This window comes from Pongo pygmaeus, chromosome 5 (genome assembly GCF_028885625.2).
Source record: "Pongo pygmaeus isolate AG05252 chromosome 5, NHGRI_mPonPyg2-v2.0_pri, whole genome shotgun sequence".
Classification (NCBI taxonomy): Eukaryota; Metazoa; Chordata; class Mammalia; order Primates; family Hominidae; genus Pongo; species Pongo pygmaeus.
Window position 1 is genome coordinate 11,678,115 of NC_072378.2, and position 25,231 is coordinate 11,703,345.

The 25,231-nt window shown below is 43.2% G+C and overlaps 1 protein-coding gene across 2 annotated transcripts in view; it reads right to left on the minus strand.

The window, feature by feature from the left end:
- ADTRP (androgen dependent TFPI regulating protein) overlaps positions 1-25,231 on the minus strand; it is a 66,331-nt gene that overhangs the window by 39,610 nt on the left and 1,490 nt on the right. For both annotated transcript variants that reach the window (XM_054492402.2, XM_063665800.1), the window contains 2 exons: positions 15,383-15,517; positions 13,361-13,462 (listed from right to left, as the gene is read on the minus strand). In XM_054492402.2, coding sequence (XP_054348377.2) covers positions 13,361-13,462; positions 15,383-15,517 — 237 coding nt within the window. The remainder of the gene's footprint in view (positions 1-13,360; positions 13,463-15,382; positions 15,518-25,231) is intronic.

The following is a 25,231-nucleotide window of genomic DNA, read 5'->3' on the forward strand; positions in this document are numbered from 1 at the left end:
ACGATTTGCATGGGTCGTTAAAGTATCACTGATAGCACTTTATATTGCACATGTAATATATTTGTTTCTGACAACAATGCGGAGAATTAAGAATGGTAAACATACTTTGCCTGTTTAAAGGAACCCAATATCAAGAGAGGTTTATTAATTTTTCTGAAACCACCAGCAAGGCAATGGCAGAAATGGAATCAGAGTTGAGGTTTTCTGGTACTTAATTCTTTTCATGAAATAAAAAACAAACTTGTCAATTATTTTTACAACTTGGACATAGAGCTAAGAAATTTTGCTCCTCCTCTCACACCAATCTGACTTTTAGGGATCAAGCTCTAACACTTTATTTCTAGTAGCTTATCCCTTTCAACTTTTTAGCCCAAGTAGACATTTTTAAAATGTGAAGGGTCATTTGTGAATAGATTTGAGTTACCAGATGGTCCATTTCCTGATGACCTATACCTGAAGATGATTAGATTATATGCATTGTGCTCTAAAAGTCACCATCTGAAAAAAAAGAAGCCACTAAATCTAAGGGTCATTCTCATTGGACACGCAACTCAATCTTCCAGTTGTCAAATATTCAACAAATACTTCTGAAGTGCCTTTTTTTTTGCCAGACTTACAACTTCTGTGATCCTGATGATATTTTAAGCTTCTGACTCTGACATTAGGTTAGTGAAGTATTATTTTAAAATATGTCAGTAAGAGTATGCATATTAATTAAAATGTTCCCATATGTAAGCCTTAAACTAAACTCCCTGTGCCAGTTGGAGACAAAAGACCTTTATTAAATACTATTAGATAGGTTAAGTATTTTACTATTTCTGCCAATCACTGCTACAAAATAATATTCATTGTCAAGCATGAAATGGGTAAAAAAGGAAATCTCATCTTATTATCGTCTCTTAGAGTCACATGTCCTAAGATGATAGCAAAACCAGCATTTGCAAGCAATGGCCATATCCTACTCCTCCTGATCAGTAGGCCTGTTATTATCAGGGTTGAATTCTGTTTCAATGCCATCATAATTACATTGCTGGTTCTCTGAGCAGATAGAGGGAGGATGCACCAACACACCTAGAGATTTTTGTGTTAATCGAGGTGCTCTCAAATGGCATCTGGGGCCATTTTAATTGTCAGCCACCGTTAAAAGTTTGCAAGTACACTCTGCCCTCAACATAGAATCCCTAAGATCAGTGATCTGAGTGAGAATCAACAGAATCCCAAATTTGAGCAGACCTTTTACTTACACTTCAGTAGATACTGGCGGGTCCCCCGTCTCTCACATGGCTTAACATGCATGATCTTCCTAGAGACAGAGCTCTTTCTTGTCCTCATTTCTAAACCCCTCTTTAGTTTTACCCCATTGAAAAGTTTTAGAGGAAATGACAAATGCAGCAAATGCATGAGAGTGACAGAAAGGGGATGAAGCTAGGGTAAGTAGGCCGATGATAGGTTGAAAGAGTTGATGAGATTGAGGAAAGAGATGGCAAAACAAGGACCTTCTATACAAATGGACTTGGATCTTGGATTGGAAGAGGAAGATAAAGGGCAGAGCTGAAAATTCAGAAACTCAAGATGAGAAATATCTAAGAGCTAAGGATCCACGTGACAGACATGTAATACATGGGCAAGTGTAATTACACTATCAAGAGAACTACCAGGAAATGCTCTGCAGAATTATTCCACTGGCTGGTAATCCAAGGACCTGGAGGTGGGAGGAAGACGAGGAATTGGACAAATTCAAATTTCCAATTAGGCATAAATGGCTTCTTAGTAGGCAGAGAAGATGATGAGACCAGGAACAAGGTGTGGGGGCTGGTTGAGAACCTGTCAGCAGCTCCCTATTCAAGGCAAGGACGGAACTCCACAGCCTACAGTGTGTCTGCCTCTGGGGTTATTAAGCAACCAGAAGCATGACAGGGCCTTTTCCATGCTGGCTATTTAATCAGGAAGAGGAGTGTCAGTTCTAACCTGGCAGAGAAGGCGCTCTCATCCGCTCAGCAGGCTGCTCTCGGGGATTTTTCATGTCTGTCTTGAGTTCATGGGAGTTTGGCTCTTTCCTTCCACTTAGATTTTTAGTTTTTGCTCTTAGTATTTCAGAGAGATTTAGGATCTTCTGTTATGAGTTTCTCCAGCCTGGTTATTCTCCAGCATCAAGTCATTCTTCCGTTGGGGTGTTACACATGGTTGCCATGGAAGTGAGCACTGGTTGATTCACACAGGAGAGGGACTCACTAGCAAGCCCTCAAGGGCACTGAATAATTCTAATTACTAAAATTCCTAGTAACTTCTCAGAAGACATCTATACTTTTTTGATCACTAAAATCCTTTGACCTTGATTGAGAAATTAGAATTTTTTTTTTTTTACTGGTTTTCTTCTGTTTAAAAAGCAGCCTGTTGATAATAGGAAATCACTGAATAATGGAATTTTAAAAATATGCTACTCTTGAGCATACATTGGAAGTTCTTTGAATTGGGATTAAAAGGAGGAAAAAAAGAAAAGGCATGCTTTCATCATCCTGGTCCCTGCTCTCCAGAGATGAAGAAAGCAAACACAGTGAGTACCTAGTTCTAGCTATGGAAAACCACCAGTGGACTGGTCGTCCTCTGGAAGTGTTCACTGTTAGACTTTCCTCTGTTTAGCTTAGGATTTCTTGAGAGGCAAAATGCCTTTATTGTGGTTATTCAGGTAACTCTGCTTCCTAATCCCAGTTTAGCTTCTGATTTCACTGTGGCATTTAAGGCATTCAATGTCTCAGGTTTTCCCAGGTAAATGACGGAAAAGATTCTGACCTACTCTAGGTTAGGAAGTTAGTGGAATGAATTTTTTAAAAAAGGGTGACTAGAAAGTTGTTTCAAAACAAGGAACCACCCATCAATAACACTGTAATGCTAAAACCTGAAATGATATCCAAGTAAATATCTGGGTGTGGTGAATGATTCCACTTTATTTCTGCTCGGGAGCTTTGGTACATGTTCAGCAATGCTCTGAACAAGGGCCTTTCCCTCAGGATGCCATGGAGACATTCACACATTGGCTTAATTTATGTATCTCTATTCTCCCTAGACTCACATGAGAAGTTATTTCCCAATACTAATTGCTGGTCATTGTTGCCAGTCATGTTTTCTCTTTCTCATGTAGACCTGGTCTAGAATATGGCAAGAGCAGATTTTAGAATGTAATGGTACAAGGGGGTTGGACCCAGTGGCTCACGTCTGTAATCCCAACACTTTGTGAGGCTGAGGCAGGTGGGTCACTTGAGCTCAGGAATTCAACCTGGTGAAACCCCATCTCTAGTAAAACACAAAAAATTAGCCAGGCGTGGCATGTGCCCATGTGCCTGTAAGTCCAGCTACTTGGGAGGCTGAGGCTGCAGTGAGTGGAGATCATGCCACTGCACTCCAGCCTAGGTGACAAAGCGAGACCGTGTCTCAAAAAATAATAATAATAATAATTTAATGGTACAAGGGATGGGGAATCACAATTGGGTGACTTGATGTGAAACAGTTGCTTTTGAGATTGTGATTTTAAAGACATTTCATACTCCCTACCTTGGAAAAGTGTCATTTAAAAAATGCATTGAGATGTTACCATCGGGGGAAACGGCAAAGAGTACACAAGCCCTCTATGATTTCTTAAACTTACATGTAAATCTACAATTATCTCAAAAAAAAGTTTAATTAACAGTGAGTTAAGGAATAGAGTAAAGGAAAAGTATGCAGATAGTAGATGCTGGCTATGTGTTTATACAAAGATTATGGAGGAAGAAATTTATTTTTTTCTGACTATGGGGCTGGGCTTGCCTTGAGTAAGGGATGTATTAAGTACATGAGTATTAGAGAAAACACAGGTTTGTGACTTCAGATCATATTCTAGACCTAGCTCTATCACTAATCAGTTCTGTGGTCTTGGGAAAGTTGAATAAACGACTGAAACCTCAGTTTCCTCTTCTGCAAGGTGAGCGGTTTGTAGAGATTGAGGCATTTCAGCTCTACGATTCTAGGTTGACATTTATGTCTCCAGGAAGCAACACAAGGGAAGATGAATTAGGGCTCACTATTTGATAGCAACTAACACTGACTCAGATCACAACCAACACAGATTACAAGCAATTTACAAAGACAATGAATGTTGTATTAACAGAATCAAAATGGGCATTTTAAGTGTGTATCAGAAATATATTTTTACTCTCTTCTTTTGCCTGGAAAACAGAATAAAGGAAAAATAATATACAGTATATTTCCAGTGTCTCCCTACAAAAGAAATGTAGAGTCTGAAATTCAGGCAGAGCTTTTGTTTTTTTTAGTAAGTCATGGAAGTGATTCCAACACTAACCCACCCTATATGATGGCAACATCTCTTAAATCCCCCCAATCTTTTACTCTCTAATCTAATTATGAGCACTTGAAGGTAGAGACTATTCCAAGTTCAAAACCTTCTATCAATCTCCTTTGCCTACAGAATAGAAACAAAATCCTTAGCATTCATGTCCTTCAATATCTGACCCCACATCTCTTTCCCCTCTTTGATACCTTTTCCCCTCTTTGATACCTTTGCTCTTGCCAAATTAAGTGTACTAGGTTAAATAGTGTCCTCAAAATTCATGTCATTCCTGGAATCTCAGAATGTTACCTTATTTGGAAACAAATGCAAATGTAATTAATTAAGATGAGGTCATACTGGAGTAGGGGACCTTAAACCAATCTGGTTGGTATCCTTATAAAAGAGGAGAAGAGGCACAGAGGCACATATCTGCAAGGAGGAATAGGTAAAGACAGACACACAAACAGGGGAAATGTCATGTGATGACAGGGCAGAGGCAGCAGTGATGTGTCTACAAGCCAAGGACTGCTGGCAACACCAGAAGCTGAAGAAGACATGGAGTAGCTTCTCGTCTGGAGCCTCCTGAGAGAGTATAGCTCTGCCAGCACCTTGGTTTTGGACATCTAGCCTCCAGAACTGTGTGAGAATACATTTCTGTTAATTTAACTCACCCGGTTTGTGGTGCTTTATTATGGCAGCCTAGGAAACAAATACACGGATCTACTTACTCATGGTGCCCTGAGCCTGCCTTGGGCTCAGACATTTCTCTCCTTCAGCTCATTATTCCTCATACTTGCACATCACTTGCTGTCTTTTCTATCCAACCTTTGAACCCCAGCTCAAATCTCCAACTCATTCATCATCTGTTCTAATCTGTGCAGTGGGAAGTGACTTTCCCTTTAGAAGTATGCTCATGGCATTCATTGGACCTTATCCTGCACTCTTTGACAGCATCTTGCGGCTTGTTCTTTGACTTTTTACTATTTTCATGATGGGAATATTGTCTTTTATCCCCTGCTGGCCCAAATGGTGCCCACTCTGTGCCCAGGACATGATGAGATTTTAATGAATATTGGTTGTTGGGTTAATGCTTTGGCAGTGGATGCAGAGTCATGCAGCATCACTCTTTAAAACAAGAATCCCGTATGTGTAGCTACATGAAACACAGCCTCCAGGTTTTCTCCATGGTCTCTAAAGAAAGTGGCTTTTTTATCATTCTCAGCAAACTATCTCAAGGACAAAAAACCAAACACCGCATGTTCTCACTCATAGGTGGGAATTGAACAATGAGAACACATGGACACAGGAAGGGGAACATCACACACTGGGGACTGTTGTGGGGTAGGGGGAGTGGGGAGGGATAGCATTAGGAGATATACCTAATGCTAAATGATGAGTTAATGGGTGCAGCACACCAACATGGCACATGTATGCCTATGTAACTAACCTGCACGTTGTGCACATGTACCCTAAAACTTAAAGTATAATAATAATAAAATAAATAAATAAACAATAATAATAATAATAAAAGAAAGTGGCTTTTTTGTACCCTACATGAAGCACTTCGGGGTGGTATTGGTACGTTCAGAAGGTGCGGCAAGGTGGGGCATTGATTCTGGCTGCAAAAAGGAACATCTGGTCACAATCCATTAGTCTGCTCTGTGATAGTTCCGAAAGCATGCTGTCCCACATCTTGGGGTAAATAAAGCTTTTACTCTCTTGCTTCTCTTCTTCTGATCAACTTGCCCTGCTCATGTTCCAGGCCAGTGTTGCAGAGAATATAATTGAGGTCAATATCCCTTTAGGCAGTATGGAGGAAGGGCAATCCCGCTCACCCAGCAGGAGTGAGATGGGGCTGGTGTAGTGACTCATATCAAGTGACATTTGCAAAGGGAGGCCTACCGTTCACTAGCGAGATGCCAAGCAGTGTCTTCTGTTGGGCCCCTTGGAAGACTGATGTTTAGCCAGCAATTCTCTTTTAGGAAACAGGGGCAGAGAGGGGAAGTGGAAGGGAAGAGGAAGAGTAGAAGAACCTTTTGGAAAAACCTGAATTTGACACTGTCAATATTTGGGAATGTGCTGTCACCTTTATCAATATCCTACTGCTCACTACTTATATCCTTTGAGATCTGATATCTCCTTCTCTGACCAGCCATTCTGAGCTTTACCTTTTCTACTTTTACCACACTTTGCATCTGTATCATACAATCTCTATCAAATTATATACGTAGTGCCTTACTTTTTCTATTGATAGGTAACTGCAAAACTTTTTTTTTTAAAAAGAAAATACTTAGAACAGAGGTCATTATTACATGAGTTTTGCTATACGTAGTGTAAGACAGCCTTTTCAAAACTGGGGTGAAAAGGGTTACAATGCAGAGACCTAGGTTTGCATTCAGCGGTGTTATCTTATAGCATAGGAGGCTGAATAATGGTCCCCAAAGATGTCTATGTCCTAATCCCTGGGACCTGTGAATATGTTGATATGTTACCTTGCATGACAAAGGAGATATTGAAGATGTAATTAAATTAAGGATTTTAAGATTAAGAGGCTATCTTGAGTTATCTGGATGGGCCCATTGTAATCCCAGGTGTCCTTATAAGAGGGAGGTGGGAATGGCAGAGGCAGAAAAAAAGGTGATGCGAAGATGGTGGAAGCAGAGGCTGGAGTGATGTGCTTTGAAGGAGGAGGAAAGGGCTATTAGCCAAGGAAGGTAAGTGGTCTGCCTGGAAGAAGTAAGGAAACAGAGTCTCCTCCAGAGACTCCAGAACGAATGCCACTCTGCTAGTACCTGGATTTTCTCCCATACAACCCATTTTGAACTTCTGGCCTCCAAACGTTAAGATAACACATTTGTACTGTGTTCAGTTATGAAATTTGCATTAATTTGTAATAGCAACAAGCACACTACTCTGTTCTCTCACCTTGTTTATTTATTGTGTGTTTACTGCTTATCTTCCCCACTGGGATGTGTGTATAGTCCACAAGGACAGAGCATAACCAAGGCTCTATCCTCCCCCCACACACTCTCAAAACTGCCCTTGAACAGGTCACCAGCGAGTACGAAATTGCCAAGTCCAGTGGAAAGGTCTGATTCGAGTCCTCTTACAAGATCATCATATTCACCTCTCAGCAGCTTTGGACATAAAATACTTCCTCCTTCTTGAAACATTTTTACACTGAGCTCCAAGAGACGACACTGCCTCGGGTTTCCTCCTAGCTCACTGGCATCTCCTTCATGATCTCCTTTGTTGAATCTCCCTCCCCTTCCTCCCAACCACTGAAGGCTGGAGTATTCCAAGACTTAGTCTCCTGGAATATCTTACCTAACCATAACTACTCCCTAGGTGATTTTATTAAATTTAACTTTAAAAACAATCTGCATAATGAAGATAATCAGATGTATGTCACCATCCCAGAAAGCTACCCTACACATGTCCAAGCTAGAGCAGTATGTCCAGCTGCCTGTTCCACATCTTGACATCATTATCTAATAGGCGTCTCAAACTCACGTGCCCAAATGGAACAATTGATTTCCTTATTCACAGTCCTTGCACCTCCCAAGCCTCTGTAGCCATGCTCCTTCCCTGTGGCTTAGGCTAAAAATATTTTCTCTTTCTTTTTGCCATATGGATTATTAAGTATATACATGTATGTTAGGGAGGGACAAAGAAGGTGTCCCTGAAGAGGTGACTTTTTCTATCATACTCAGAATAAAATGCAAACTCCTTGCAGGTCACATGAGGCATAATCTGAAACCTGGCTACACCCTGTCATCTCCTCCCTCCTCATTCTGAACCAGCCATGCTGGCCTTCTTGTTTTCTAGAGATGCCAGTATTTCCTTGGAGGCTTTTTAAACTCGCTGTTCTGTCTGCCTGAGCCTTTCTTCTGCCAGAATGTCCTGTGGCTGTTTCCTTCACCCTATCCAAATTTTTATTAAAATATCAGCTCATCATAGAGGCATCCCTTGGCCACCATAATTTCCCTGTATGCTATTAAACCTGCTTTTTTTACACACACACACCCACCCACACACCACTCTGTTCTCTCGCCCTGTTTATTTACTGTGTGTTTACTCACTGCTTATCTTCCCCACTGGGATGTGTATATAGTCCACAAGGACCGATCTTTTCAATGGTCTTGTTCATTGCTGCATCTTCAGCTCTTAGAGTAGGGCCTTGTACATAGTAGGCATCTGATAAACACTTTTTAGCACTTCCTTATGTTAAAATCAAATGTCTTGCTTATTATTATAGATCTTAGCTATATTGCATATTACATTAGGTATGTAATATCTCTCTTAAATTTCTTAAGATTAGGGACCATATTGATGTTTTTCTTGTCACCCACATAAGGACACAACAGCCCAAAGCACATACGAGTGATTTTCAAATGAATGAATCTTCATTTTGTCTTTTTGATTTGAACTCGGCAATGGAAATCATCTGGGGGCCTTCTTTTCAAGTGTATGTTCAGTTATGTCAGGTGTTCTAGGTAAGAGGCCCATAAATGGAATTTGGAGGGCTCATGAACCTCCTAAAATTGTACATACACTTTTATGGGTATTTGTGTTTTCCTGGAAAAACAGTCTATAGATATTTTCAGGTTCACAGAGGAGCCACTTCCCTAAAGGTTGAAAACCACTGAGTTGTGCCAAGGTATGCAGACTGTGGGTGACCTATGCCCAGGGCTGGGGCTTAATTGAGGGTGAGGAATCAGGAAGGGTGGGAGGAGTTTGCAATGCTTGGGATGAAGGGTGGCTGACCTTACTCACCCCCACTTAGCAGCCCAACAATTTCACACCAAGCTTATGGGTGGCAGAGAAAAATCTGTGATTGGGTCAGAATGCTAATGATATCATCTGGCATGCTATGACTGAGGGAGAAACTAGAAGATTTTAAGTTTTACTCCCTGGGCATTCCCAGCACATCCCTGGGAGAGGGCTCAAAGGCCACCCAGGCCAACTAGCCATGCCTTGCTCATGAGTTACAGTCAGGCCAGGACACGTAGGGCACAGAACCCCTCCTGTCCATGTTCTTCCTTCAGCAATAACCATGTCCCTCCGCATAACACCACTATGCCACTGCCTTGTGTAAGCATTAACTCACTATTTCAACTTCGTGTGTGTACATTAGACTCAACCAGATTTAAGATTGCTAGATGTCAAAACCCTCATTAAATATCAATCATAGTGTCACACATGTAGTGGTACTTAACTGCTCTTTTTCAAGTGAATAAATGACAACATATTAAATAACTAGGTGGCTGTATTTGGGACTTTCTCCAATTTAAAGAGCCAGGGAAAGTCCTGTCTCTCAATGGCAGATTGTTTTGAAACCCCCATTGACATCAATGAAACTTTTTTAGTTCTAAGACTCTGTGGTCATGGATTGAGAATAAGCTAGTGGATCTTGGCTGGGAATTCTTAAGTTTTACATGAGAATACCTTATATTCATGCAGTCCTTGACAGTTGTTAAAGTTTGCACACACATTCTCAATAATCATGTACTATTTTCAAAGATAGAAGGGGCTCTGAGGAGTTCTCTGATCTATTTCACCTCTCCTTTGGGGCAACCTGAACAATTTAGGTTGATTTCCAGAGAAATAAGTCCCCCAGCTCCCCTTGGGTTAGGATCTGATAATTTTCTCAGTTACTGAGAGTCCTCTTACTGCTATTTAAATCTGTCTGCTCTGATTCTATCTTTAGTAGGCATTTAGATAAGACCTGAGGAGTTAATGTTTTCCTGGCAAAACCTGAAGGGCTACTTTGCTGTTCTTTCCCTTGTTTTATGAAGACTGGAGAACTGCTTAGCACTAAAACAGTCAGATTGATCTAGTTTAATTAAGGTGCCCTGTCCACGGTGGATGCAAATATCTCACTGATGTTTCTATTTAGTCTGAATACATAACAAGGGCAGGAAAATGTCTGTTAGAGACACAATCCACTTAGAATAGTCCTGCTGCAATGACAAGTTTCCAATGAGCTGCAAGGGTTGAGCTGGGAGCAGCCCAAAGACTTGATTAGTCATGAAGGTCCTACAACCACACTGTGTCCAAGGGGAGAGTGGTATTTCTTACTTTGACAGATACTACTCATAACAACTGGGGCAGCATCATAAATGGCAATGGGGAGAATATTTCAAAGCTAAGGCTAAAATAGCAAACATAGGGAGTGTTGAGAAATGAAAGAAGCTTTCAGGACAGCATGGCGCTGGCAATGGAAGGCAATTGTTCTTCTACTGTGGAAAGGAAAAAGGAGCTGTACAGGGAACAGGGCCAGCCCCACGCAGAGGCACCTAGTACCAAATGCCCAGCCGGACTGCCCATCATTACTCTGGCTGCCATAATGGTGATTTCCCAGAATTGTATTCCTTCCTTTGGACTGTCATGGACAGGCACTGGCAAAATGTGGGAAATGTTAACAAACTGACACAGTAGCAGCCATTTCTACCATGAGTTCACACTAGTATTTAAGAACTTGGCAGAGAACTTTCCTTGAGGAAACAGGCCAAGAGGATTTAATAGTGAGGACAGAAAATGTCCAGAACAAGGAACACAGTCTAGAAGACAGAGATGAGATATAGTTATTAGGACACTTAATTTGGAGCAGACACCAAAAGAAGGCAGGAAGTTTGAGGATGACTGTGTTAGGGACACCTAAGGCCAGTTTTGCTGATACCAACATTTTTCCTAGAGATGGATCTGTTGAGAGTTTCTTCAATCAAATTAAGAGAAACATAGAAACATCTGCATATGACCTAGGGTAGCTTCCTCCTCCTCTTCTCTCCTTGTCACCATTGTTCCACTTCCTTTGACCCTTGCTCCTTTTCTCTGAGGGATTCAGGTTACTTGAATGACCAAAGGGCAAAGGGCAAGGTCCACAGCACCCCTCAGCTTGTGAGGCACAAAAATATTTAAGCATCTCCGTCGCACAGTATCTGCCTTGCTAATTAGCTCACGGATGTGATGTATGTTATCCAGCTCTCTGCTTCCAAAATTATCACAAATCCATATGGCTGTTTATTTACCAAGGTCACAAATATTGGATACCATCATCATAACCATTTGAAAGAAATCCAATTTTACATCAACCCTAAAATGGGGGGGAGATGGTAGTCATTGTGAAAAAAGCTACAAGATGAGCACACAAACCTTGAGAAGGTGTTTGCTAGGTGCATTTGGCCCCACATAAAAGATACTTACAAGACTCTGCTTTTTTATTATTTTAGTAACAGCTAGCTCAGCCAGTAGTTTCAAATCTCTTCATTTTCTTAGAATTTTGGCTTAGTAGCATACAGATGAGGATTCGTTTGTTTTTTTTTTAAGTAAGAAGTCACACTTTGCTATATTGATCAAGCAAAGCGAGGTCCTTTTGATTGCCTGGTGAATTATGAAACAAAACCAGATCGAATCACAAGTTCTGGACTTACTGCAGCAAAAGGCAATGAAGGGTGCATTAGCCTTGGATTTCCATCCTAGCTGTGCCTCCTACGAGTTCAGTGGCCTCAGGCATATCACTCATCCTTTCTGAGCTTTTATTTTATCTTATTTTTTCATTTGTAAAAATCAGAATTATAGTAGTTCTCTAAAGAAGGCTGTGTGAATTAAATGAGCCCATACCTGAAACACATGCTTTGTACAATATGAAGTACCATTTCTTTAAAAAAAAAAAAAAAAAAAGCAGGAATATTCACTACATCAGTGTCTCAGATTAACATTCATGGGAAACTGGGAAGGTGAAGAGTTTGACAAGAAAAAGTTGAGAGGAGGAGGGTTCCTGAGAGGTCAGACTTATGTAAGGTTCTGGTCCTGAACTCTAAAAGAGTTCAGAGCTGTGTTCTATTAGTCAGTCAATCATCAATAACTCACTGAGCACAAAATTTAAGCTGAAATTAGTTTTTTTCTGGAGACTGGGGCTTGTGGCAGGGGCAGTGTTAGTGGACTGAGTTGTTTTTCTGAGTTGGTCATCTCGTGAGTTTTAAGACCATGGAAAGATGGGCAAGAGTGAGGGTAGAAGAAAGTTTGTGAGTGAACTTTTGAGGAGTCTTGACATGCCACTTCCTTGTGCCTTTCCCCTGGTTTTTTTTTTTTTTTTTTTTTTTTTTTTGAGGCGGAGTTTCACTCTTGTTGCCCAGGCTGAAGTGCAATGGTGCGATCTTGGCTCACTGCAACCTCCGCCTCCCAGGTTCAAGCCATTCTCCTGCCTCAGCCTCCTGTGTAGCTGGGATTACAGGAGCATGCCACCACACCCGGCTATCCCCTGGGGTTTTAAATGTCATTACCTTCACGGAATCTAAGACCTTTTTATAATCTCCTGGTTGATGTGGAAATACATTTGTAAGTATCGAGAAGCTGAGTTAGGTCTTTGAACAATTACTTCGTTCACATTGTGCCAAAGGTTCAGTTATCCTCCTCCAACCGAGACCTGGCAACCTCATGCCAGCCCTGCTTGTCTCGGTCCCTGTTACTGATATTCAGGTTCCAGTGACCTAAAAATCTCAGAACAGGCTCTGTTTACTATTTAGCTTCTCCAAAACACAGCCTGAATAAAAAACCAAATGGAAATGTAGTCCTAGAAATATGTAAATGCTAATCCCATTTGTGATGCAGGATTGTGACAAAGTGTGTTACTTAAGTAGCTGCTGCTCAGCTATGAGATATTCTTTGGATGTTGGGGTGGGCTTTTTTTTTTAAAGCTTGCTTCATTCCGTCCATACTTCGGAAGTTTATGACATATTTGCAGAAGTCGCTTCTCTTTCAGGCCTGCCCTCTCAGAACTGTATGTCTTTTCAATGACTTCCTAAGCAACATGGCAGACTCTCACCTGGACATCTCCTGTGTTCTCAGCAGACTCACTGTAATTATAGCACTGGCTTGTGTTCATTTCATACCTTCAATATGCCCTTTAAATAAATAGTGATGAGGTGGATTGGATGCTGGGAATTGAGACATTTGGAAACATAAATAAGGCACTTTGGAGTTTTCAGTACAGAGGCTATTGGTGTTCTGTGTTCGCTGAATTTTCCCCTCACTCACCATTGCATGATTCAGCCACACTGGGATGATAGTATCTAGGACCTTGGGGTAAATGAGATCTCGATTGTAGAGAAAGAGGATCCAGAATGCCAAAAATACAAACTGGAAAATAAAACACAAAAAATAGCATCATTAGGCTTGTTTTTAATCAGAGCTTTCTAAGATAATCAAGGAAACACAGCTAAATAAAAACAGATAACCATTTTAAAGATATCTTACATATACATTATAGGAATGTAGTACATATACATTATAGTAATTCTACAATAAGCATTCTTCCCTTCATTTCATTGCTATATCTGCTCTTTCTGGGGATTCCTCAATGTGCCAGAGAGTTAGAGATCAATTATTTGTCATCGTGGCAGGCAGAGAAGATATGAATAAACAGGATTCCCAGACCATTAGTCATTTATTTTAACCAATAACTTCTTTTTCTAAACTTTCACCAGGAATGCTGAGAGTAGGCACACGGAGTGGCTTGAGTCATACACGTTCCTTGTCCACCTTCTAAATATGCGTGGCTAGGGGAAGCAGGAAGGCTGAGAACCGTAAGTGCCAAGCTCCCAGGAAAATGCACAAGCTAGCTGACTGAGGGCTGGATCTCCCTGGTGCTCAGAACTTTGAATTGATCTCCTCTTGTACTCCTTGCCTTTCTTGTCAAAGCATCTATCCTCTATGCTACGAAGTCAATGCATAGATAAGGAAGTTAAAAACTATTGAACTTCTGATCTTCCTATCTTCTGACATTTCACACACTCCATTTCTAAGCCTTAAAAAAATAAACAGACTTCATTGTTGATTTTAAAAACTTGGCTATAGCCAGATTTGGTGGCCCATGCCTGTAATCCTAGCACTTTGGGTGGCCAAGGCAGGCAGATCACTTGAGCTCAGGAGTTCGAGATCAGCCTGGGCGACATGGCAAAACCATGTCTCTACCAAAAATACAAAAAAGTAGCCAGGTGTGATAGCACACACCTGTAGTACCAGCTACTTGGGAAGGTGAGACAGGAGGATCACTTGAGCCTGGGAGGTTGAGGCTGCAGTGAATCGAGATCACACCACTGTACTCCAGGCTGGGCAACAGAGTGAGACTCTATCTCAAACTGCCCCCCCAACCCCCCAAAACCAAAAAGCTTGGTCATTAGAAGATTTTACATGGGCAGAGGTAGAGGTATCCTGCAAAGTAATAGGTATCCTTGCTCTGTTATCAGAGAACTCATTAGGGCTTAGAGAGCTGCATTTTGCATTTAAGTTAAGTTCCGTACTATAGGAAGCAGGACAATGAGAGGTAGAAGAAGGTAGTCATTTCTAATTATAGGCCCCTGCTGGGCAGCCGGCATGCCTGATCTCTGTTTGTTTCCATTCTAGCTAACGAATGGAAAACATGAACAATGTCATAGAAATGTGGATGGCATCAGCATGCAAGCTTACTGTCCCTGCCATATGTCTCACTTCTGCCTGACATCCATCCACTCAGCAACATGAATGAGGCACCCACTGTGTACCCCATACCAGGCTGTCTTTCTCTCCTTGGTTGTCTTTTCCATGTGCCACCTTTGAAGGTCTCATATCTTTTTTCAAAAAAAAAAAAAATTATTTGATGGTTTTCCACTTGCAGAAGTAACATATACTTATCGTAGCAAGTGAAACAAGATGTATAAAAGGGGAAAATTAGTCATCTCCCTCCCCAGGGCTCTGCATTCCCATCACCCTGATGGAACCAAGGTTGTCTCAGTTGTATTTTGATTAAGAAAGGTCTTTCAAACTTCCCCATTAGACAGCAATAAGGACATTGTACCAAGTCTTTGCAGAGGTACAAAAGCTAGTGATAAAGCTGATCACTAATGTGCCCTATTTCCTAAAGACACTGGGCAATGTGGCACAGTCCTCAGACAGGACATTGTTGTAAATGCAGTGGGTGTGGTTTCCAATTATGAGCTCCCAAACAGCTTGGCTGCCCAGGAGAAGCGTCTGTCCATATGCACATTTCTGTTAGATTATGTACACATCTTTGTAACTTACTGTGGATACGGGAAAAGCCAGTGTGGTGAAAAGCAGGTCTCTGAAGGCAGTTAGGAACTTAATGTCTTTTCTCCCTTTGGTTCTTTTCAGCACATCATCCAGGCAGGTGACCCCGTAGAAAATGGTCTGCAAGAGCTAAATCCATTACAACAAATGAGGGCATTTTCATTTACTTTAATTAATACCTTCTTCACTGATGGAAAACTCCATCCTTCTGAGAGTAATGTGGCTTTGAGAGGGAGAGGGCTGTTGGGTTGTTTTGGTTGAGAGCCAATTCAAGGGCTGGGCTTCCAGCTCATTGGGTCCTGACCCTGCTCGCTAAGACTGATTGAGTAAATTTGTTTAGGGGACAATAATGTGTACAGTATTTAGTGTAATGGACTTGAGCTAACATGGAAACAAAATAAAGAGTCAGCCTAAAAGGGGAACGTAAGGAGATGGACACCTTGACGGCAAGAGGTTGGAAGAACCAAATAAACAGCTCAAAGGCAAAGAGGCAGATACAGGGTGGACAGAGTCAGGAGTCTTCCTGGGAAGGAAAATTAGGAAAAATGCCTAGTGCTGAAATCTCACTAGAGAAACTGGAATCAGGTCAAGAGCATCACCACAAATCTCTGTGCTCTCCCAAGAAAGGCACACAAAAGGGTGCCTTGCTCAGCCGAAGAAGAGCTGGTGCACTTTCTCCCTTAAATAGGGCACCTGCAGGCCTCACCGAGACAATCTGGCCACGGCAGCAATTTAAATCCAAGGGGATAGAGCAAGCCATGAGCGCTGGTGGGTTACTAAGTGCTGTGTGGTCCCCAAAGCCAGGAGAAAGAGAAGGAGGGTATTTTTCAAGAAAGTAATACGATATGGAAGGCAAGCTTTGTACATTCTTGTTGCTTTGTACAATTCTGTGGTGTGTCATTTAAGGACTGGTAGAGTTTGGGGGGTGGGGTTAAGTTAGGCTTGCGACAGAATCCATCCAAATCCCTGAAAGCCCTGGACTGGTACAAGAGGGATGGTCTGGACTCTGCTTTTAGGCTATAAGTCAGGACGGTTCTAGAGCCTGGGGAGCTGGGCTGGGGATGGATCAAGGTGGCTGTTGGGGAACAATCTCTGAGCTCTGGACTCTAGGAAAGACCTAGCAAAGTCAGCCACATGCTGCTCCTGGGCTGAGGGCGTAGGCAGGAGAGGATATAGAGGTGGGTCAGACCAGCTACACCCATCACCCAGGAGCTTGTTAGAAATGCAGGACCTCCATCCCATCCCAGACTACGGAATCAAAATCTCTTGAAATGGGGACCAAGAGTTTGTTTTTTAATAAGCTTCTCCAGAGCTTGTTAAAGATTGTTTATCCAGGTGGGATGAGGGGAGAAATTGAAAAACTACCTATTGGGTACTAAGCTGATTACCTGGGTCACAAAATAATCTATACTTATATAACAAACCTGCAAATGTACCCTTGAATGTAAAATAAAAGTTAAAAAAAAAGAAATTTTTGGCCAACGTTATTAAGATACACTTTACAGAATATAAAATACAGATTTTAAATGTAGAAAAAGATTATTTAATCTTTATGTAGGCTAAAGCTAGAACCACTGAATGAGACACAAGTTTAGCACTCAAAAATCTTACTACTGAAAGCTATAAAGCGGACGTTTATTCATTACTTGGTGTGTGCCAGGCACTGAATTATGTGTTTCATTCTCATAACAACCTTTTGAGCCAAGTCCTATCATTAGACCCCCTGCTCACCACCATTTTACAAATGAGGAAACAAACCTGCCTAAAGCTTCCTGGCTGGTAGATGTCAAACCCAGCAGTCCTGTTCTTGAGCTAGACTTTTAAAAAATAAAAAAATTATCAGGTTTCTGAGCATAGTTCAGATAAAGCATTGTGGGAGGTCAGAAGACAGACAATTATCTCCAGGTGGGAGAATGAACGACAAGTTCACAAAACACCGATGCCTGATTCCCACCCCCAGAGATTCTAATGTAATCAGTCTGGGGCTAGGGCCTAGGCATTGGGAGTTTTAAAATCCTCCCAGGTGATTCTAATCACGGGCAGCTGAGGCTGAGAACCACCTGCCTGGAGGAACTTCCGTTTGGAAATTCAGACCCTGCAGTCTCAAGAGAGGCGGGGCTGGAGAGATGCAGGCTGTTGAGCCCTCATGTGGAACAAGATTGCAGGAAAGGGAGAGAGGAGAGAGGGGAGAACAGAAAAGTAGGCAGCAAACAGCAGGGAAAGTCCCTATCTAAGGGACAGGAGGGGAAGGGGACACAAAGGTACTAAAGAACAACCAGGGGGTAGAAGAGCCAGAAGACAGGAAATCATGGGCCCTGGGGTGGAGGAGGTTTTGAACCAGAAAGGGGTGTCTCAGGGAGGGGTGGGGCAAAAGCTTTAAATGGCAGGAAGAGGTTGCCACCCTAATACTTCTCATTATTGCTGGTGATTTTGCCATTCACACGCTCAGGGCTGCAGAATTTGGATGTGTAGTCATTTGCACAGGGAGTTGGGAGAAGTTCCCTCCTCTCTCCCTCCCCCACCAGTAGCCTCGACTCACCCTGGTTTCACTTCCAGCCGCTCAGGCCGCAGCAGGCCAAGCTGCTGCTGGAGTTAGGAAGAGCAGGCATAGGCTTGGGCCCAGGGGAAGAGGCCTGCGCTGTTCTATCAGCAAGGCAATTAATCCCGTCCTGAGCCTGGGCCAGGCCTTCCCTCTCTGGGGAGAGGCCGCCTCCACCCGGCGTGTGAAGCCCATGTGACCCGCTTTCCTCAGGCTGGAGCTTCCTAGAGTCATCGTGAGTCAAGCTCCTCCTGACTTTCTCCTGCCTCTCCCAGTCACAGGATGTGGAAATCGGATTGGGGGAAAGAACGCATTACTCAGATCCTCCGGGCCTTCTCCAACAATAAAACCTTGCTTTACGCCTCCAACTTGTCAATCCCCTCTCCCTCTCCACCACAGCTCATGGTTACTTCTCAGGCATATGGCACACGGGCCTCTCTAGATGCCCACGGTGTGTGCCAGGCAGCCCTGTCGCCATTGAGCTTACTCAACATTGAGGCGTCTTTGTCCGAATTCACCAGAAGCAGGTGGAACCCCCGCGTGGGGGCTCAGGAGGAAGGCACTAGGGAGCTGCCAAGGAAAAGAAACCTACAAGAGCTGGGGCATGAAGGGGCTGCCAGGAGCAGTTGGGGCACACAGAGAGTGAGAGAGCCTCTCCCAGGCTCCATGGGGAGGCTTCCAGGAGGGCAGCAGGGACAGGTGTGGATCAGCCCATCCCACTGGAACGGTCTGCTTATTCTCCAAAGACGATGCGATGTTTGTAAAACTCAGAATGAGCTTGACTCACGATAACAGACGGAGCGATCAGGGGAGGCAATGTTAGCTGTTATGGGCTGAGTTATATCCCCCACCAACCACCACCAAATTCATATGTTGAAATCCTAACCTCTGGGACCTCAGAATGTGACTGTATTAAAGTGGTGATGAAGTTAAAATGAGGTCATGATGGTGCACCCTAATTCACTATGACTGGTGTCCTTATCAGAAAAGGAGATGAGGACTACAGACACACACAGAGGGAAGACCACGTGAGGACACAGGGAGAAGGTGGCCATCTGTAAGCCAAGGACACAGGCCTCAGGAGAAACCGACCTTGCCCACATCTTCAACTTCCAGCCTCCAGAACTATGAGAAAATCAATTTCTGTTGTGTAAGCCCAGTCCATGGTAGTTTGTTACGGCAGCCCTAGGAAACTATACAGTAGCGTTAAAATATGATCGCCACAACTGGTCTTCTTTGAAGAGTCTTACAACAAAATTACTATCATTTACATTTCATAACTATTTTGGCCACCCAGAAAAGCCCAGACGTAACGGCATCTACTTATTCAAAGTTTATTTCAGACCTGCTGCTCCCTGATTTATCCTTTCTCGTGGTTCTTCCCTAATTGTGTTCCCACTGCGTGTTCCGTGCCTTTTCCTGAAATGCTGCTTCTCTGAGTTCGTTAGCTGTCTTTTGTTTCTGTTGCTAGCTGACAAACTAACACCTGCGACAAAGCTGAATTGACACTTTTAAATAACTAATGCAATTCAAGAAACTGCAGTTAAAGGATATTTAGTTTTTACATTCATGTGTTTTCACAAACCCACAAAAATCTTCAAATCGTGGAAGCTTAGCCTTTCCAAGTCATCAAGCTTATTCTCTTGCCTTTAAGCCAGAGCCCTCTCCCTTTAAACTACCTTAGGAAATGAGAATTTCTTCTATTTAAAAAGTAATTCCAGGGAGGGAGATTCCACAAGTTTCCTGAGCAAGACATTACAAGTCTTATTGGATGAGTCAAGTAATCCAACACCTAACTCAGGACTGTGCCTGACTCAGCCAGGCGGGACTTTCTTATTTCTCTCCTTCGAAATGATGCAAGAATTTGCGGTGGAAGACTACACCAGAAGAAAACAGCAATTGGGGGCTGTGATGAGTCCTTTATATAACGGTGGTGGTTGTGTTTGGGGCAGGTACTTTGCCAAGTATATCTGTATTCGTATGGAATACAGGATTTCTGTCGTCATTCATACACATTTAACTTAAGAAACTGAGATTAAAGGATGCAATAAAGAACACAGGAGGAGAAAGAATGTGCAGAACCACAGTTTGGAATAATGAAGAGAAAAATGAGACCAAGAGCATCGAGGGACAGGTTGGAACGAAGTACCAGAATGCTTGGCCAATGTTGCATAGCTGAGGACAACGGGCTTCAGTACAGCAGTAGGGTGGCTGTGGGATAAAATACCTTCATGATGGGATGGTCTCATGCCTGTTAGAACCATGTTCTGGTCATTCACTCATTCAACCAACATTCACGGAATGTCAGTTAGGTACCAGAAATTGTCGGTTAGGTACCAGAACATAATACAGGCTGGGGAAAGCTCTGTGTTAGTGTCTTTATCTGGAATTAGGAAAAGAAGAAGTGGAAGAAGATGATGAGGAGAAGAGGGAGGAGGAAGAGGAGGGAGAGAAACCTTTTCTGTATGTTTGGTATTTTACACGATGCAGGTCAGGTTCCATGGGAAACAATCTGAGATTCTGAGATGTGCCTGCAGGATGTTCACTGAAGAACACTCTCAGACATCTACGAGAGGCAAAAAGGGAACAGGATTGAAGTGGGGTGGCTGAGTGCTGTGCAGTTGCATGGAATCAGCTGATCCCTTGAGGAGCTCTGAGCTGAGCTGCTCCTTCAGAGCTGTCCGGGAGTGCAGACTTTGCACCCCATATTGGATGCCAGTTATTGCAGGCAGCAACGCCAGGGAGGGGCCTAAACCTTGGTCGAGGCAGCTCCCTTCTGCTGGGGGCAATTCTGGGAGGGGATCTCAGCTTTGCACCATCAGCAGCCAACACTTCTTCTGAGAGCTGGGGACTGAGTACCTCAGCGCTGGGGAGGTATGAGGATCTGGGTGCCTTATCAGAATATCCACTGCACATGAGAAAACTGAAGCACAGAGAAGTTAGGAAACTCACTCAAAATCACACAGCAAGTGAGCACAGCCAGTGTTCTGGCTTCAGAAGCCAGGTCTTCAATCACTCATCTCTATACTGCGTGCAAAGAACCTACCAAAATGCTGTCATAGTTACTTGCTCAATAATTTATAGCTGCTTTATTTTGGGTGCTGGTGGTGACTATCACATAGTTCTCTCAGTCCTTACCCTTTCAGCTATCGAAGTGCATCTTTGTGAGGCAGAAATAGTTAAGTGTATTTCTGACTCCATGTTGCTGAAGAGTGCCATAGGGGCTGGGTGCGGTGGCTCATGCCTATAATCCCAGCACTTTGGGAGGCCAAGGCAGGCGGATCACAAGGTCAGGAGTTTGAGACCAGCCTGGCCAACATGGTGCAACCCCACCTCTACTAAAAATGCAAAAAAAATTAGCCAGGCCTGGTGGCGCATGCTGTAGTCCCAGCTACTCAGGAGGCTGAGGCAGGAGAATTACCTGAACCCGGGAGGCAGAGGTTGCAGTGAGCTGAGATCGCGCCACTGCACTCCAGCCTGGGGGAACAGAAGGAGATTCCATCTCAAAAATAAATAAATAAATAAAGAGTGCCATAGATTACTTAAGGTTGGACCCCAAGTGTTGAAGTGGGTGCCATACTATAAATTCAACCCCATCTTCTCACTGTTCACAGGCTGCCTTGGAGTTTAGACCCATAGAGTCCTCCCAGGTCCTCTGTTCCCCCAGCCCCAGGCCAGCATCCCCAAGGACTTATGTGGTAATGCCACTGTTGTCAGCATGAGAAGTTGAGGGTGATGACAATGGAGCTGCCTGGGGCTTGGGCAACTTATGAAAAGGGAGGGAAAGGTCATGCTTCTGTTGTTGAAGGGGGTGTCAGGGGCGTGGGGAGGGAGGGACCCACTCAGAATCTCCCCTGGAGATCCCAGTTATGTGGCCCCACCTCTAACAATGTTTCAGAAGGAAGTTTATCTTTAAAAAGAGGAAACCTTAATAAACTGAATGAATTCTGCGAGCCAAGTTGTGGCTGCTGAGCCTTGCCCTAAACCCCCTAGCTCATATTCCCTGGGATTAGGGACAGTCCCTGGATGGAAATGGGGTGGACAGAGAGCAAGGGACATAGCATTTGTGGAGGACTCAGGCACTGGATGATCTGAGCCAACCTAAGCAGCTTGAGGACACCCATGGCACTGCCTTAGTCTCACGCCTAGCCTCTGGGGTTCCCCATTCTGCATGGCTGTCTGCTGGAGCCTGCAGACTGTACCACCAGGACTGCCTGGTGCCTGCGGGCAGCTACAGCAGGGAGAGCAGTGGCTCGGCAGTGGTCCTTCTCCAGCTGGGAAGACGGGGCACGCAGCTCGGGGAGGGAGAAATAGGAGCCATGAAGGGGAAGGGGGTGGATGACTCCTGCTGGCCTCCACCTACTAAGTCACCCTCCTGCATCACCTTCTCTACCCAGAGAAGTTCACCATCACCTCCCCATCTTCTCTCCCCACCGTCCACTGCCTAACACCATGCTGATGTCATTCTGAGCGCTTCCCACCTGTCAGATCATTTCTCCCCCATGGCTACCCTATAGTTAGCTACTATTTTTATTTCTATTTGACAGATGTGGAAATGAAAGACACAAAGAAGTGCCTAGCCCAGGGTCTTGGGGGCAGCAAGCAGTGGGACTGAGGTGCCATCCCAGAGATCACAATTGTAACCATTGTGAAACACCACCTCTCCCTCCCAGCAGGGAATCAGTAGCCCCTTCCCTGAGGTCAGTTTACTCTCTTATTAGGCAGAGACTCCTATCTGTCCTCTCCTACCTTCACTCTCCTTAGTCAGAAATGGGTCACCTTGACCAATTCTCAATGGCACCTTAGCCACTACCACCAACCCCAGGGGAGTAGCTCAGTGCAACTCTTGTCTGTCTCCCCTTCCAGTCCCCTGGGATAGCTTCAAGGGGAACTGGGGCAATGCTCTCAATGCCAACTGGCACAAAAGGGGGCTTTGCTCTTACAAAGGGGACACAAATGATACTCAGCCAATTATAAATTCAAGCTGTTTACGAGGAGGGGTGTACATTTTCTGGTAAGCAGGATTGGATACTAACTTCCCCAAACTGAGGTAAAATAAATATAAGAATGTGAGCACAAGTTGTGAGACCTTTATGACTTAATAAGCACAACCACCAATTAATTAGTCATGAATGAACACTAATTAATCATTAGGAAACACAACCGTTCATCAGCCCATGAGATCTCAAGAGCTAGACATTTTCAGGTCCAATATTTCACCTTAAGCATATTCAAAATCTACATTAAATTGATCCTTTGAAATACACTCAACCCATCTTCACCAGTTGGGAAGCATTTCATTAGGTCACACTTTCAAGATGACTCCTAATGGAGCTCAGAAAGAAAATCACCACAGGTAAGCCCCTCAGTTTATTTACGAGGGCCAGAAGATACCAGGAGAGAGGGACTGCTCAAGGATGCAGAAAGGCTGAGGTCACGTCAACGTACCAAGTTGCAGCTTTTTAATATGTGGGTATCCTGTGCCAGGCACTGTGCTGAATTCAAGGTAGAAATATAGACAGTTAGGGTTGGCAAGGACCTAGGAGAAAAAGAACTTCTGTTTTGGAGCCAAAGTTTGATTGGAATGTTAAGACTCACATGGCAGGGAGAGAGGGAATTAGAAAACAACACTACACATAAATCAGCGGAGACTGAGAGATGCTGTGAAAATCAGAGAAAGGAAAAGGAAATTTGGACTGGAGTTGGTCAGCAAAGATTTGGGGGGAGTATATGTGATTCCCAATCTTCTATGAAAGAAGCAATGTGGTGAAGAGAGGTAAGTAGGCCTTTCTTCTAAGGACAGAGAGAACACTGGGCAGAGAAGTGACAGCAGGAAGCCCAGGGACCAATAGTAGTGAGACGCAGTCCTTACTGCGGAAGAGACCAGCCTCCCAGGAAGAGGGAACCTGCTGGTTGGGCAGGTGAGCTCTTGAATCGGGAGTTTGACATTGGGTCCATGAGGCAGGAGGGAGCCACTGTGGTTTCCTGAGCAGCAGACCACACTTTTAGATCCAGGTCATGGTATTAAAAAACAAACCAAAACCAGTGCTTTGAGAAGATTAATTTGGAATCTGAGTGGCTGGATTAGACCATGAAAGGACCGTAAAGAGATGATATGGTCATCCAGGAAGGCTTCATATAAGCCTGGAATGAGAGACAGTAAGGTTGAAGAAGAAAGGATGAACTTAGTAAAAGGAAAACCTAATAGGATTTGGTAGCTGATCAATCAGGGAAGCAAAATTGGGATTAACACTAGGAAATGACAGTATCACTGACAAGATAAGAGACTTTTCTCACTCTTGGAAAATAAGGGCTCTTGGAAATGTAGGTGAGCTAGAATTAAAAAGTCAGGACCAGTTGTGTGTGTGTGTGTGTATATATATATACAAAGAAGTAAGGGAGCTGGTTAATGAGTGTGGTGATAAATCTATTCTTAGCCACACATAGTGTGAGGTAGGACATTCATACTGGAATTGGATTTTATTAGAAAGTCAGTCCTAACTACAGACACACGTCCCTTTTAGTTGACTGTTTTTCATAGAAAGTCAATAGAGACACAAACCTTAGGGGTGTGTGTGTATGCACGCGTGTGTGTGTGTGGGTTTTTTGTTGTTATTGTTGTTGTTTACTGTGGTACTCCTAGTTCTACAAAAAATATTTTTTGTTTTGTTTCTGTTTGTTTTTCTCATAAAATTCCATGATTGAAACAAGTAGTCACCTTGAAGTTTTCAAACACACTGGAGCTGTGTTCAGGGTTCCAATTTTTCAGGCCCAAATAAAGAGGCCACTAACCAACCAGTGAGGAGGAAGCAGCCGCTTTGGGCCTCTTTGATTTTAACTCTCTCCACTTCCACCTCCTTAGCATTTCAGAGTGTCACAGTTTCTGATCACATACATTCTCTGCTTGTCAAACGAGGATTACGATTCTGAAAACAGATGTTTATGTGGCACCCAAGATTTTAGTCAAAAACCTCAAATATTAATTCACATCCCCAAATGATTCCCCATTATTAGCTTTTAACTTTAAAAGTATTTTTTAAAACCTATTCCTCAAAGTATTTTTTGTAATCTACTTTTCTCCCATTCATTCACACTTCATCAGAATGCAGTCAGCCAGGTTAGGAAGACAAGAAAGGATTAAGTCATAAGATTGGTTTTTAAAGAGTTGAAAATGTGTATTTGCCATTCGGTTGGGTGATTTGTCCTTTAAGATGGAGGCTGAACCTATAAAAAATTGAGGTGGGAGCTGAACATGGCAAAATGTGTTTGCTTTTCTTAGATAAATCTGTTAGTCTGTGTGTGCT